Raw genomic sequence first — 13,727 nt, 5'->3', positions numbered from 1 at the left:
GAGCTAGAATCCATAGGAGACTGGTTTTAGTGCCAAAAAAGAATGGTAAGAATAGTTTATAATAAGAGTGCCAAGTGATGGCTACATGTGTTTATTGAAGCCAATGTGCTGTGAAAGTAAGAGGACATGTTCCTGCCCTCAAGGAGCTTATAATTTACAAGTCACACAGACACACACACAATTAGAGAGCAGTATAAGAGAATCCAGTTGTGAGGATGGGGGTTGTTTGTATATAAACGTGAGGTGTTTAGGTGACTTGAAACAGCTTCTTCCTTTCTTAAGTTCTGTCATTTTCCCCTCCATATATTAATTTTGTTAATTTGCTACTCTCATCCTTTCAAATTTTTGGATTATATGGAAAGGAACGGGGTGGAAGTGAAGCCATAGGGAGTGGCCACAGGGTCATTTCAGGATGTAATAAAAAGGAACAGACATCTTGCTGAAGAGGTTTAAATTAGACATTAGGAAGAGTGTTCTGAGACTTTTGGGGTAAGAGGTTATTGAAGAAAGTTGGTATTTTTCTAGTGGATAATGAGATATTTGGGGGATCACTTCAAACTCTGTAGAGATTTGTGTGAGAATATGGGAAGTCGGGAGAGAACCCCCAAGAAGGCCCCGTAAAGGTAACAAAAAATGACAGTCATCTGTAAATGCTTGTGATATATCCAACCATTGTCAGCTACACCTTTAGTTAGCCTCTAGCCCACACACCCTCTGCTGCGTCACCAGCCTCTCCTTTTATCAGTAACTTCACAGTTTGACAGGAGTGAGAATTTCCCAAGATGCTCCCTTGACCCCATTCACCTCTTCCTACCTCCCCCACTCACTCCTGGTCTGAGTCCACTCAGAGCACAGGCTTCTCAGTTCTGGGCATCCTCCCCCCACCCCCCCGTGCTTTACTAGAAATGCCTTCCAGCCAGATTCCTCTCCAGTCGCTGGCAGTGCCGCTGTTCCCTGCCTGTCACCGGAAGCCTGGCCCCAGGGTGGACAGCTACCTACCTGGCATCCCGTGGTGGACAGTCACAGCCTCTCTCTGCTCTTTGACATAAAAACTATGTGCACCAGAGTCCCAGGAACTCTCAAAACCTCTCATTGTGATCACTTTGGTTTGGCTCTTGAAACCCACAGGGCAGTTTCCTATGAACTGATTCTCCCTGGAGGCCAGTGTCCGGTCCTAACTGGCACCAGTCAAACGCTGGACATGGCAGGTGTGGCTGGTTGGGCTCAGGTGGCCTATTCGGAGTCTCTGTTCCTGCAGCACCTGGTAACTTCATTTCTTTTTTTTTGTATATAAATTTATTTATTTTTAGTTTTGGCTGCGTTGGGTCTTCGTTGCTGTGCGCGGGCTTTCTCTAGTTGCGGCGAGCGGGGGCTACTCCTCACTGCGGTGTGCGGGCTTCTCCTTGCGGTGGCTTCTCTTGTTGCGGAGCACGGGCTCTAGGCGCGCAGGCTCAGTAGCTGTGGCTCATGGGCTCTACAGCGCAGGCTCAGTAGTTGTGGCACATGGGCTTAGTTGCTCCGCGGCATGTGGGATCTTCCCGGACTGGGGCTCGAACCTGTGTCCCCCTGCATTGGCAGGCGGATTCTTAACCACTGAGCCAACAGGGAAGCCCCTGGTAACTTCATTTCTGCCAGAAGTTTCTAAAGTCTTGCTGATGTTCGCTCACCTTGGGGAGGTTTGGGAGTGGAGGGTGGAGAGCTGGGGGGAGGGGACTGATTAATGGGCACCACAGATGGGATGGGATGAGTGATTTCAGGTGGTGTAAGAGAAGTGGCTGCAGCTGGAGAAGACATGCTGGCCGGGAGATGACGTCACCTGCACAGGCTCCCTCCTGAGTGGACCCCAGGGCCAGGGGCTGTCAGCATACGTGGGAAAGCTGGGTCTCACCTAGGTTCTGTGTCTTCCCCAGTGACCCTACTCTTGGTCTCTCTGCTGAGCAGGTTCGAAAGTAAGTGAGGCCTCTGGGACCTACGAACATTTAACCCTCTGGGAACAGAGCCCCAGGAAGTAAAACCAAGGGGTTACCTGCTGTCCCCAGAGAGCACCTGCTTGGGTGGTACCAGTTCAGTGTTCCAGGCACAAACATTGAATCAAATATTCAACGCAAATATTTGTTTAAGCCTCTTGCCACTAGAGGGCAGAGGCTTTTCCAACTGTGGGAGGGTCACAGCCCTTTTCCTTTTTAGAGTTGAATGGGAATCTACAAAAAATATTTGAGTGGGCACGTACAAAAAGTGTCCACAAACCTCTGGCTTTTCTCCCTCCTCACAATAAATTGATATTCTCAACCAGATTGACTAAACGGATAGAATGGACAGTGGTTTTGTTTTCAAAAACGTTCTTGCAGTCAGCAGAGCATCAGGCACTAGAAATCCACATCCCAAGCCAGTGCACACATGGGCCTGGTGGGTAATGCAGTTTGGAGAAGGAAGATACGTGCCCCCAGACACCTCTGACTTGATGTTATCAGGAGCACAGGGCTGAGCCACTGGAGCTGTGGACAAATCCATAAACTTCCCAGGATCAAGATTTCTATCACAGCCTGAGGCAAGGGATTATAGGCTGTTACTTGAGGAGGTAAGCCCAGGAAGGAGCCTCTCAACACCCTCCCCCTTTCCTGCCCCTGACTATGCATGGAGCACAGACTGTCTTTTCCCCTTTTCTTCATCTCACACCTACTGCATCCAGAAGCCCTTCTTGCAGGGAGCTCTCTTTGCTGCTGCCCTCTTCCCTCCCTCCAGCTAAGCAGCAGGGCTACGATGAGCTCACGGGGGTGAACTGAGAGGATCTGTACTGGTATTTAATTCAAAACGGAATTTCCTCTACTGCGAGGGTGCCAGGTCTGGTTTTATGATGTACAGGAGACATCACTGATCATTAAAAGATTTTTCAGGAAACTCTCAAAATCAAATTCCTTTCAGATCGTTTGTTAAAAATGAAAATCCATAGAAAAAGGAACTCAGAAAAAATGAAAAGGGTGGAGAGAGAGACAATGTCCTCTGGAAATCATAAAAAAAGTCCTCCAGACTTAGTCTGCACTTGCGTTTCTGGGCAATAGGGGTCTGGGACTGCATGGGCCCCACCCTGGCTACATCGCTTTCCCAGTGACAGGCACATCAGTTCCTTAGACCAGGGACAGGCAGACCCCAGAGGTGGCAGGAGCACAGAACGCACGGCCAACACTCTTCGTGTGAGAAGCAGCTAGGAGCCGCTTCAGAGGCAGGAGCAGGGTCTTGGGCCCCAGCCCAGCCTGTGACTCTCCGCTGCGTCCTGCTGCGTCTTCTTTGCTCAGCCTTCTTCAGGCTGGCCATCCAGTTAAAAACCCGACATGTGAGTGGCAGAAATGGCAGCCCTGACAAACCCTGCACGTGATGCTGTCGTCTCTAACTTGATCCTTTCTTGAACCTACATATCATGGCCCTGGAGGGGTGGGTGTCACCCCTAGTGACACCTTTCCTGGCTGCAGGGAAAGGCAGAATCTTGCCTTATGGATGTAGAATCTTGCATAAAATGAGAGGGGAGAGCTGCCATGACTGAGGGTCACAGGAAGACCCAGAGAGCTCCTTGCTGCAAAGAAATGCACAAACTCAGGTCTCCCAGCTCTGCACGGGCCCTGCTCTCCTCAGTCATTTCCTCCTGCCTAGGAGGGACATGAAGTCCCACACCAGCCTCTTCTGAGCTGCGCCTGTGCAGTAATTGCATTTGTGCTTGTGTGTGCCTCTGTACAGTGGCCTGGGGACACCAAGCACCATGAAGTAAAGATCAGTGAGAGGCTGGGGCAGGGCAGGAAATTCGAGGCTTCTTTGTGGCCATGTTTCTGTTGTGAGCTTGAGCCCTTTGGGGATTGCTTCTTCCAGGAAGTCCTCTGAAGCCCAGAAGAGTGGGAGCCGAGTACAACCACAGGTGCACCGCTGTTCTCCCTCGGGTATGTGTGCGATCTGTTTGTACCAGCGACTGACAAGGTCTGGGCAGGGCCCCTGAGGGCTGGGAGAACAGCAGGAAGATGAGGGCTGGAGGTTCCAGGGTTGGTCAGTGGCAAGAGCAGATGCTCAGCCCCTCCGCGGGCAGGGCTGTCTCCAACCAGCACTTGGACTGGTTTGAGTTCCTTCTGCATCTTCTAGGGCCAGCTGGTCTCTCTCACTGCTTCTGTCTACCAGAACGAGGCAGATGTTTTATGATTAGAACCCAAAGCAGTGCGATCATGCACTAGAATAGTTTCAAGTCGTGGGTAAATTTTAGTTAATCTTCCTTCCCAGTCCTTAACCCCTGCATAATTACAGCCTCAAGCCTGAAATCTGCCTTTTCCAAACTAGTGATTTTACCTTGTCCGCTGGAGTCAAAGGTCATGAGTTCTTCCCTCATGAAGAAAAGTTTAAAAAGTTTTTAGCTTTAAAAAAATATTTATTTATTTATTTGGCTGCATCGGGTCTTAGTTGCGGCACACGGGATCTTCATTGTGGCATGCAGGATCTACTGTTGCGGCGCACGGGGCTTCTCTCTGTGGCGGATGGGCTCAGTAGTTGCAGCACATGGGCTCTCTAGTTGTGGTGCACGGGCTCCAGAGCACGCAGGCTTAGTTGCCCCGCAGCGTGTGGGATCTTAGTTCCCTGACCAGGGATCGAACCCACGTCCCCTGCATTGGAAGGCGGATACTTAACCACTGGACCACCAGGGAAGTCCCCTTCCTTCATTTACATAAATGCCTTTCTCCACAAGGACTTCCCCTCCATATGGAAGCATCAGAAGACCTGAAGACTGCACTGGGGTTTCCTGAGTCTGCTCTTCCAAGCCAGAAAGGGCCGCTCTGAGGGGTAGTAGGTCCCACTGAGGCTTCACACATAGAACAGTCCTTTAAGAAGGCACCTGCCAACAGCTACTTTTACATGGGCTGGGAACATTGACATAATGGAGCCATTCAACCAAATGTCAATATTTGGTCTACCAGACAGAATAAGTGTTTGAATAATTTACTAAACTTTTCTGGGTTTATGGGACTCTTTCAAGTCACGGATATAACCCCTTGGATTTCCTTTGAGATCACTGTTTATGTTTTTTGAAATTCCATCTTTATGTCCCCTAAAAGTTCAAGATCAATAAACTTTAAAACGTAGGGAAAAAAATGAAGAATACGGCATTTGGGCTGGCTCTAGAGTTTCCCCCCCACTCCCCTGCAAGCACACACATTGGTTGTCCTTGTTCTTATTCTGTTCGGTGACATGGATTCATTCTCCTTTGCTCTGAATTTTTTGGGAAAAAAAGAACCACCTTTCAGAGTGGGGCGGATCAAAACCAAGTGGCATTCTGTTGACCCAGAAGCCCCTGCTAAGTGGGTGCTCCGGGCAGTGTCAGCAGGCCAGGGAGTAGCTGTGAAAGGGCCAGCACGGGTTAACGGTGCTGGTCAGGGCCGGGATCAGGCAAGCAGCTTCCTGTGGATTTCAAGTGTGGAAAACACCCTGGAGGCAAAGTTTAAATGCCCTCTTGTTAATTTTCCTCAAACAAATCCAATTATTGCAAAATCTGTTAGTGCTGTTCAAGATAGTGTGACACAACTGTGCAGACAACAAAATAAAATCTATCTATCTATATGAGAAAAATATTTACTTTGGTTGAAGTATTTTCAACCCCCAGGAGTTCTGATTTGGAAAAGAGTATTCAGTGTTCCTCTTTCATTTTATATGGTAAGCCAAGATACCTTATTCTCTCCAGGGGGCTTACTTAGCTCAGGTCTGCCTGGGTCTTATTCTCAATAAAACATTCATATATTCACTCTTTCTATGCCGAAAACACAATTTTAAAATACTGACCATCATGTTGGGACACAATGCTGCTTGTGTAAGAAAGTCTGTAAGCCTTTCTGGATCCAACAGGCCCAATGAGCCCTCAGCAGGGTTGCCATCTGAGTTTGTAGACACACAGGCAGGGACAGCACATTTGTTTGCCTTTAAGAAAGGTACAGTTTATGGCGATGCTTTTCTTTATTGAGTCCTTATCTTGTACTTTCTAGTGCACTTTTAAGGTAAGGATCGTTGGAAAACTCTATTTTAGACTTAAAAAAATTTAATTAGTTACAAAATTTCTTGAGGAAAAATATATATTTAAAGAATCATTACTTTTTTGAGATGAAGGTAAAACTTGTTTCTGGAAGACTTATTCACCAGTTTCTATAGTCCATAAGTTCATCTCTGAGGCCGTGGATACAAATATCTTTAGGTATTTGAAGAAATGATTTTATTATTACCTGGAAGCTTTGAGTTTGGTGAATTAGAGAAATTGTCTTAACTTGAAGAGTCAAATCTGGATACTGCTGCCATGCAGAAAGAATTTTATCTAAATTGTGAAAAAGTCAGTGTCTTGAAGATGACGTTTACTTGATAGGAAAAACCATCAGTATTACTATGTCAAATGCTGGTTTGGAAATAGCTTTAATGCAATGGATAGTTATTGGAATAATAACTACAATAAATTTAGTATCGAGCCAAGAAGATATTAACTTGTTTTTTCTTTTAAACTACCTTTACCACTTGGAATTACAAGTTGAATTTTCAAAAAATAAAGAAAATGGATTAAAAAAATGATACCATGCATAGTAAACTATAAGATGTGGTGTTATCATCAATAATCTTCATATTGATAAATATACTTAAAAAAAAAAACTGTCTGGCAATGCTTATCCATTTCCCAGGGAAATCTACCTTATGATGGAGTTTGGAGAGGCAGTAGCAATGAGTTAAGGGGACAGCCTCTGTGGCCCGGGTCCCTTTGGCCTGTTCTCCTCTTCCCTACCAGGAGGAGGTACATGAGAATCATCAGCTGGCCTGTGGATGAGATGGGGGACCCTGATGCCACTGAGACTTAGCCAAAGTTACGGGACTTCAGGGCTGGCTCTCGATCCTCTGAGGCCTTGGGGGGCATCTTCAATCTTGATTCTTAGTCCTTCCCATGCCCGGAGCTCCTGGACACAGTGAGAAGACACCAGGGAGCGAGGGGACAGAAGTGATCATATACTACTGGTTTAACTTTGCAGCCCATATGCCCAGGAAGCCCAGGTAGCAAGCGACATGTAAGCCTCTTGAGGGGAAGAAGGAAGAAGGGGGTTCCGCCATAGTCACTGGAGAGCCTCGATCTGTTCTCCTGGGAGACCGAGCAAAGGGAGCTTTATATCTGACATCATCAACACTGGAGGCAGGTCCGTAGCACCGACCAGAGCTTCCTTTACCTCACATCTGGGCTTAGCGGTGAGGACCAGGGCTCGTCTTCCGCAGCTCCCAGAATAACAGCCAACCCTCCTTTTTCCTATTTTTCTCAGAGTTCTCCTACAGGTCTTCTCCGGGATTTCCTTAACTGCTGGGACAACTTTTCTGATTATTATCTTTTCCTGAGCTTTACTATTTCACTTCTTCCATGAAGGTCAGCCTATGTGATATGAAGTTGGAGAGAAGGTAGAATAGCTTGTGCTACAATGGAAGGGCTCCACTCATACGGAACGGGCATCTCAGAGACACACTAGGCTTCTCTGAACACTGCCTATGACTTCTCTCTGGCTGAGAAGGTAAGGTGCCAGGCAGCGCCTTTGTGGCAGGTGTCACTGGGTCTGTGGTTCGGAAAGTGCCCACAGGTGGTTGTTAAAGGACATTGAAGGGTTATGGCCTCTTTTTGGCCCTGAGAGAGGATGGGAGGGAGAAGAGTCAGAAGACCCCATCGGTGAGAAAACCCAAGCCTCAGAGAGGTCTCACTGGCCACTCTCAGCCTCTGGTTGTGCTCCATGTCAGCAAGCAGCTCAGGAATCCTACGTGTGAGAGAGATTCTTCACAGGGATCTAGAACAGGACGGTAAAGAAACAGGCGAGGCCACCCTCTCTGGCCATTCCAAGGCGCCCCCAGGCTGGACACTCTCAATACCCCTCAGTGGCCATCAGTGAAATGGGTGGCCATGGGCAGCCACATGGCCTGCAGAATTCTCAGGATCCACATACAGGCTGCAGACACTGTTTTTGGCCATGTGCGCATCCATGGTTATGTCCTTTTCTCAGTTCATTAAATCACTTTCTATAACTTTGCTTCGAAAGTTCTAGCAAGGTGGCTGCATCTGGAGGAGGCCAGGGCGGAGGGAAGGGCAGTGGACCGACCCTGACTATTCCATATGGCAGGACTGCTGCAAGAGAGGGAGGGGCAGACTGGAGGAAGCACCATGGCAACACTAGCCATGCCAGGACCTCATGCCAGGGGACAACTGGCAGAGCTATGCTTAAACTAGATTTGATAAAATCTCTCTCTTTTAATTAACTATAGTAATTCTTTCTGAAGCGAAGTCTTCAGAAAAGGGACAAACAACCTCTGCTTACTTACTTTGAATTTTCATTTCTAAGTATGTCCCCAAGCATGGGAATGTCTTGTTTGCACTTTTACTTTGGCAGTAAAGACAAGGGGGGTAAAAAGCACTCAACTCAAGCTTTTGAGCAGTCACTAGAATGACAATTTTCCTCCAGGGTTTCTTGTGACACTGTAAGTTCTGTTTTGATCATAACTATTCACTTTTCTTCAGCTTATGCTCTATTTAAGTGTTCATGAATAACCCTTGCCCTTCTCCTCTGCCCCTTATTATTCCCCCCTCACTCCACCCTCATGCATGTTAAGTATTGCATGTGATTTTAAAGTGACAGCTATCCAGGAAGCCTTCTGAGTCAGTGACACCTCCCCCTCCACTCCCATCCCCACTATCTCCAAAGTGGCCCCAATGAGATGAGCCACACTTTCTGGTATTCCATTCTTGTGTAATCCCTTCCCCTTGAATCTAGGCTGGCCCTGTGACTTGCATTTGACCAACAGTCTGTGGTGGGAATGACTCTGTTACTTCTGAGGTTATTTAGAAGAGCCTTGCAGCATCTACTGGGACCTCTTGCAACGTTAGCTCTGGGGGAAGCCAGCCACTAGGAAAGCAGTCTGACTGCCTTGAGACCTCCATGTTGTGAGGAAGCACAAGCTAACCATGTGGAGAGACTATGTGTAGAGAGACGCCCAATCAGCCTCCCGCTGTTCTGGTCATCCGAATAGAGGAGCCAGATGTATATGCAAAGAGTCCATCATGGATATCCTGCCCAGTTCTGTATTCAGATGATACCAGCCTCAAGCTGCCATCTGATAGCAACCGTAAGACTCCAAGAGAGAGCAATCGCCTAAACGCCACCAACCCACAGAATCGTGAGAGATAACTTGCCATTTAAACCACTAAGTTTTGTAGTGCTTTGTTATGCAGCAATAGATAATTGGAACACCCACCAGGACAGGATGGCCATGAAGATAGCAAGACATTGTCCATATCTACCTTTTGTCAGTCTTGTTGGCTTGAGAGTATGCCTTTCTTCTCTTCATATGAAATGTAGTTCTACTGATGGCCATAAGGACAAAATCATTCCATTTATAGTCATGCTTGTTTGGGCATTTTGAAAACATCCACACTGTAGACACCATTCCTTTCCCTCCCCTCCTCTATTCCTCCTCTGGTCATGCACCAGTGTACTTCCTAGGTATCACATCGCCTGCAAAATGTGCCCAGTTCACTGGCTGGGAAGATGCTTTTGCAGCAACACGCAACCAGGGAAGATCTCCTTGAAGACAAAGGCAGCAAGAGGAATGGGCTGAGAGTCAGTGCCAGGTGATTGAGCGAGACAGTTGGTTTCTCCCCATCTCTTGGAACCAGTTTTCCCCAAGGTCTCTCCCAAAGATCTAACCAGGTTATATCCCTTTCCACTGCCATTTCCATTTTTTCAAGGTACTTTAATTTCCTTCTCTATCCTGGAAAAGACAATGGAGAATTACCTTCCCCCCAAGTTCAATGAAACAAGGTTGGAATTTTTCAAAAGGAATATTTACTAGGAAACTAAAGGGAAACCAAACAGAAGGCAAGAGAACAGAGGCAGAGTTGCAGATGGGCTCAAGGAGTTCAAATTTATAACCAGCCTCTGGCCACAGCTGGACTGTTAAAAGCTCTCCAGCACAAGCCACCTGCCTGCCTCACTTTGCCTGCTGGCCCCTACAAAGCCACCTTCTGTTTCATAACAACAAGCCAGTAGCATACTCGTAAGTACCCCAGGGCTGCTAGTTCTCTAGGCAGGAAGATCTTAGCCTGGGGAACAATAGGCACAGCTGCCCCAGGATCTCCTACCCAGGCTCCCAGTGCCAAGGACAAGTCAAAGTTTATTGGGATGGCTGCCTGATATCTACTGGGGCCAGTCTGGTTTCTCTGGGACCATCCTTCTGGGCTCATCTGCCTGGATCAAGAGATAATATTTATCCTGCTGGCACTAGTCCTTCATGCTTTGGTTCTAAACACTGGTATGATGGAAGATGTCTGAATGCAGAGGAATAGGCAGAGGGAACCTTGGGCAAAGAAGGCTGAATTCTTCTCATGTCAACAGACATAGGCAGAACCTTGGGTTCCCTTTGGATCCTGGAGGTTGAAAGCCAGTCAGGGATGGAAATGGATTAGGCAGGCTGGGCAACACATGAAGCTGGAATATTGTAACACTGCCTCATACAACCAAAGGTCTCCATCCCTTTAAGGTCTGACATTGGGGTAGTTTCTTGTACTGGGTAGCTGTGGCAATAAGAACTTTCTGAAGACCTGCAATGATTGTGCTTCCACCCAGTTAGTCCCACATGGAAGCGTTAATTCAAATGAAGATAAATGAGCTTCCCAGGACGGTAAACTACAGTCCAACTCTGGATTCTGCTGCAAAGCGATTGTATGAAAGGGAAATGCTGTCTTGGAGAAATGGTGCAAATGTACGGACGGGGCACCTTACACCTATAATGGGAGAGAGAGGTAACAATACCACCCCCAGGGCATGCTGAGGCCTTTAGTTTCATTTGTATGGAGGCAGAAGCAATGAGGATGAAGAACACAGCTGGCAGTGGGTTGGCTGATGTGGTCACAAAGGAAGCTGAGTAATGAATGTGATACCCGGGGAGAGCCCTTGACCTTCACTCCTGCAGGTATTTCCATTCCCCAAGTGCTGTGAAAGTGATGCATGTGTCCAGAAGTGAAAGGAAACCTGTCGGTGGCTGCCCAAGGCTATGCCTCTGGGCTGTTGCACATGGAAATACCCCAAAAGGCACTCAGGCCAAGAAGGCCCAAAAGTTGTGCCTTGAATCAGGGGCCAGCCGTATCATCTCTCCAAGAACTCAGCTCACTCAATGGTACTTCTGTTTCTGAGGCTGTTCCCTCAGTGGACAAATGTACCTGGGAAAGGTATTCCAGAATGCCTATGCCACTGAGATGTATGCCTCTCTAACAGGGATGACAATGAACTTTCATTCTCATTGCCAACACCAGTTGAAAGGAAGTGGCTACTGGCCATCTTGAAAACAGTGTTGGGGATTCTGACTCCTCACATCTGGGTTTAGCAGAAGAGAGGGTCATGATCAACTGGTACTCACTGCCATGTACATGGGAGCAGGCAGAGAATTTGCTGTGAACTAGACCTCTTTGTACTCGATTTTCTCCAGGGTAACAGCTTGTTTATCCTATTACTCTCCTGGGGCTATTCCTTGCAAAGCTGGAGTACTTCTTGGGTGAAATTATTTTCTGGAGACAACTATTAGCTCAGTGGTCGTCCAGTGTGAATTAGAACTGCTTCCTATTTAGCACCTGGATAGATCTGAAAATATTCTGTCCTTCCAGGGCCTTCGAGCAAATAACGTCATGTCAGAGTGACATTGCCAGGGCAGCTGCTAAGACCCCATCACCAAGGGCCTTATGTTAATCATTAAGAGTCCTTTAGGTACTCTGAGTACTCTCAATGTATCAGGTGGTTTCTTCCATAGTCCAATCTCAATTCTTGGCCAGAAGAGATGTGCTTCCCCTACAGCATACCACCTTAGGCCACCTGAAGACAGCTGGACTGTTCACGTTCAGCAAACCCAATCTGGAAAGAGGGCCAGTTACTGCTGTGGTTACAGCTGAATATTTGGTCACTGGCGTCGTCTAGATGTTGTTGGATGGGAAAAGTTACTGAAGATCTTTGTAAGATGGTTGTCCTACTGTGTTCTTGGCATAAGTGGTCCTCTTACCCACAGTCATCGTTTCTGTAGGAAGAAGAAACAAAAAGAATGCTTTGGTTTTCATCCATATATATATATTTTTTCCGTTATTTTCTTTTTTTAATTGAAGTACAGTTGACTTACAATGTTGTTAATTTTGCTATACAGCAAAGTGATTCAGTTATACATATATATGTATGTATGTGTGCGTATATATATATATACATATATATACACACATTTGTTTTTAAGTATTCTTTTCCATTATGGTTTATCATAGGATATTGAATATAGTTCTCTGTGCTGTACAGTAGTACTTCGTTGTTTATCCATTCTATACGTAAAAGCTTACATCTGCTAACCCCAACCTCCCGCTCCATCCTTCTCCCATCCGCCTCCCCCTTGGCAACCACCAGTCTGTTCTCTATGTCTGTGATTCTGTTTCTGTTTCATAGATGGGTTCATTTGTGTCATATTTTAGATTCCACATATAAGTGATATCATATGGTATTTGTCTTTCTCTTTCTGACTTACTTCACTTAGTATGATAATCTCTGGTTGCATCCATGTTGCTGCAAATGGCATTATTTTGTTCTTTTTTATGGCTGAGTAGTATTCCGTTGTATATATGTACCACATCTTCTTTATCCATTCATTTGTTGCTGGACATTTAGGTTGCTTCCATGTAGAGGCTACATAGTAGTGAATAGCACTACTATGAACATAGGTGGCATGTATCTTTTTAAATTACAGTTTTGTCTGGATATGTGCCCAGAAGTGGGATTGCTGGATCATACAGTAATTCTATTTTTAGTTCTCTGAGGAACTTCCGTACTGTTTTCCACAGTGGCTGTACCAACTTACACTCCCACCAACAGTGCAGGAGGGTTCCCTTCTCTTCACACCCTCTCCAGCATCTGTCATTTGTAGACTTTTTTTTTTTTAACTTAAAAAAATATATAAATTTATTTATTTATTTATATTGTTAATTTTTGGCTGTGTTGGGTCTTCGTTGCTGCGTGTGGGCTTTCTCTAGTTGCGGAGAGCAGGGGCTATTCTTCATTGCGGTGCGTGGCCTTCTCATGGCGGTGGCTTCTCTTATTGCGGAGCACGGGCTCTAGGCATGTGGGCTTCAGTAGTTGTGGCATGTGGGCTCAATAGTTGTGGCTCACAGGCTCTAGAGCGCAGGCTCAGTAGTTGTGGCACACGGGCTTAGCTGTTCTGTGGCATGTGGGATCTTCCCAGACCAGGGCTCAAACCCGTGTCCCCTGCACTGGGGACACGGGTGAACCCGAATCCACCCTGCTGGTGGATTCTTAATGACTGCGCCACCAGGGAAGTCCCATTTGTAGACTTTTTAATGATGGCCATTCTGACGGGTGTGAGGTGGTACTTCATTGTAGTTTTGATTTGCATTTCTCTAATAATTAGCAACGTTGAGCATCTTTTCATATACATATTGGCCATCTGTATTTCTTCTTTGGAGAAATATGTATTTAGGTCTTCGGCCCATTTTTCGATTGGGTTGTTTTTGTTGTTGTTGAGTTGTATAAGCTGTTTGTATATTTGGGAAATTAAGCCCTTGTTGGTTGCATCATTTGCAAATATCTTCTCCCAGCCCATAGGTTGTCTTTTTGTTTTGTTGACGGTTTCCTTTGCTATGCAAAAGCTTGTAAGTTTGATTAGAT

General features: G+C 46.4%; 1 protein-coding gene across 1 annotated transcript in view; it reads right to left on the bottom strand.

The window, feature by feature from the left end:
• Positions 1–8,771: 8,771 nt before the first annotated feature.
• SYT9 (synaptotagmin 9) overlaps positions 8,772–13,727 on the bottom strand; it is a 187,793-nt gene continuing 182,837 nt past the window's right edge. The window contains exon 7 of the mRNA XM_082844199.1: positions 8,772–12,084. Within this exon, the coding sequence (XP_082700325.1) occupies positions 12,076–12,084 (9 nt within the window). The 3' untranslated portion in view covers positions 8,772–12,075. The remainder of the gene's footprint in view (positions 12,085–13,727) is intronic.

This window comes from Leucopleurus acutus (assembly GCF_964270905.1).
Source record: "Leucopleurus acutus genome assembly, chromosome: 8".
Lineage (NCBI taxonomy): Eukaryota > Metazoa > Chordata > Mammalia > Artiodactyla > Delphinidae > Leucopleurus > Leucopleurus acutus.
This window is presented reverse-complemented; position numbering and strand designations above follow the sequence as displayed.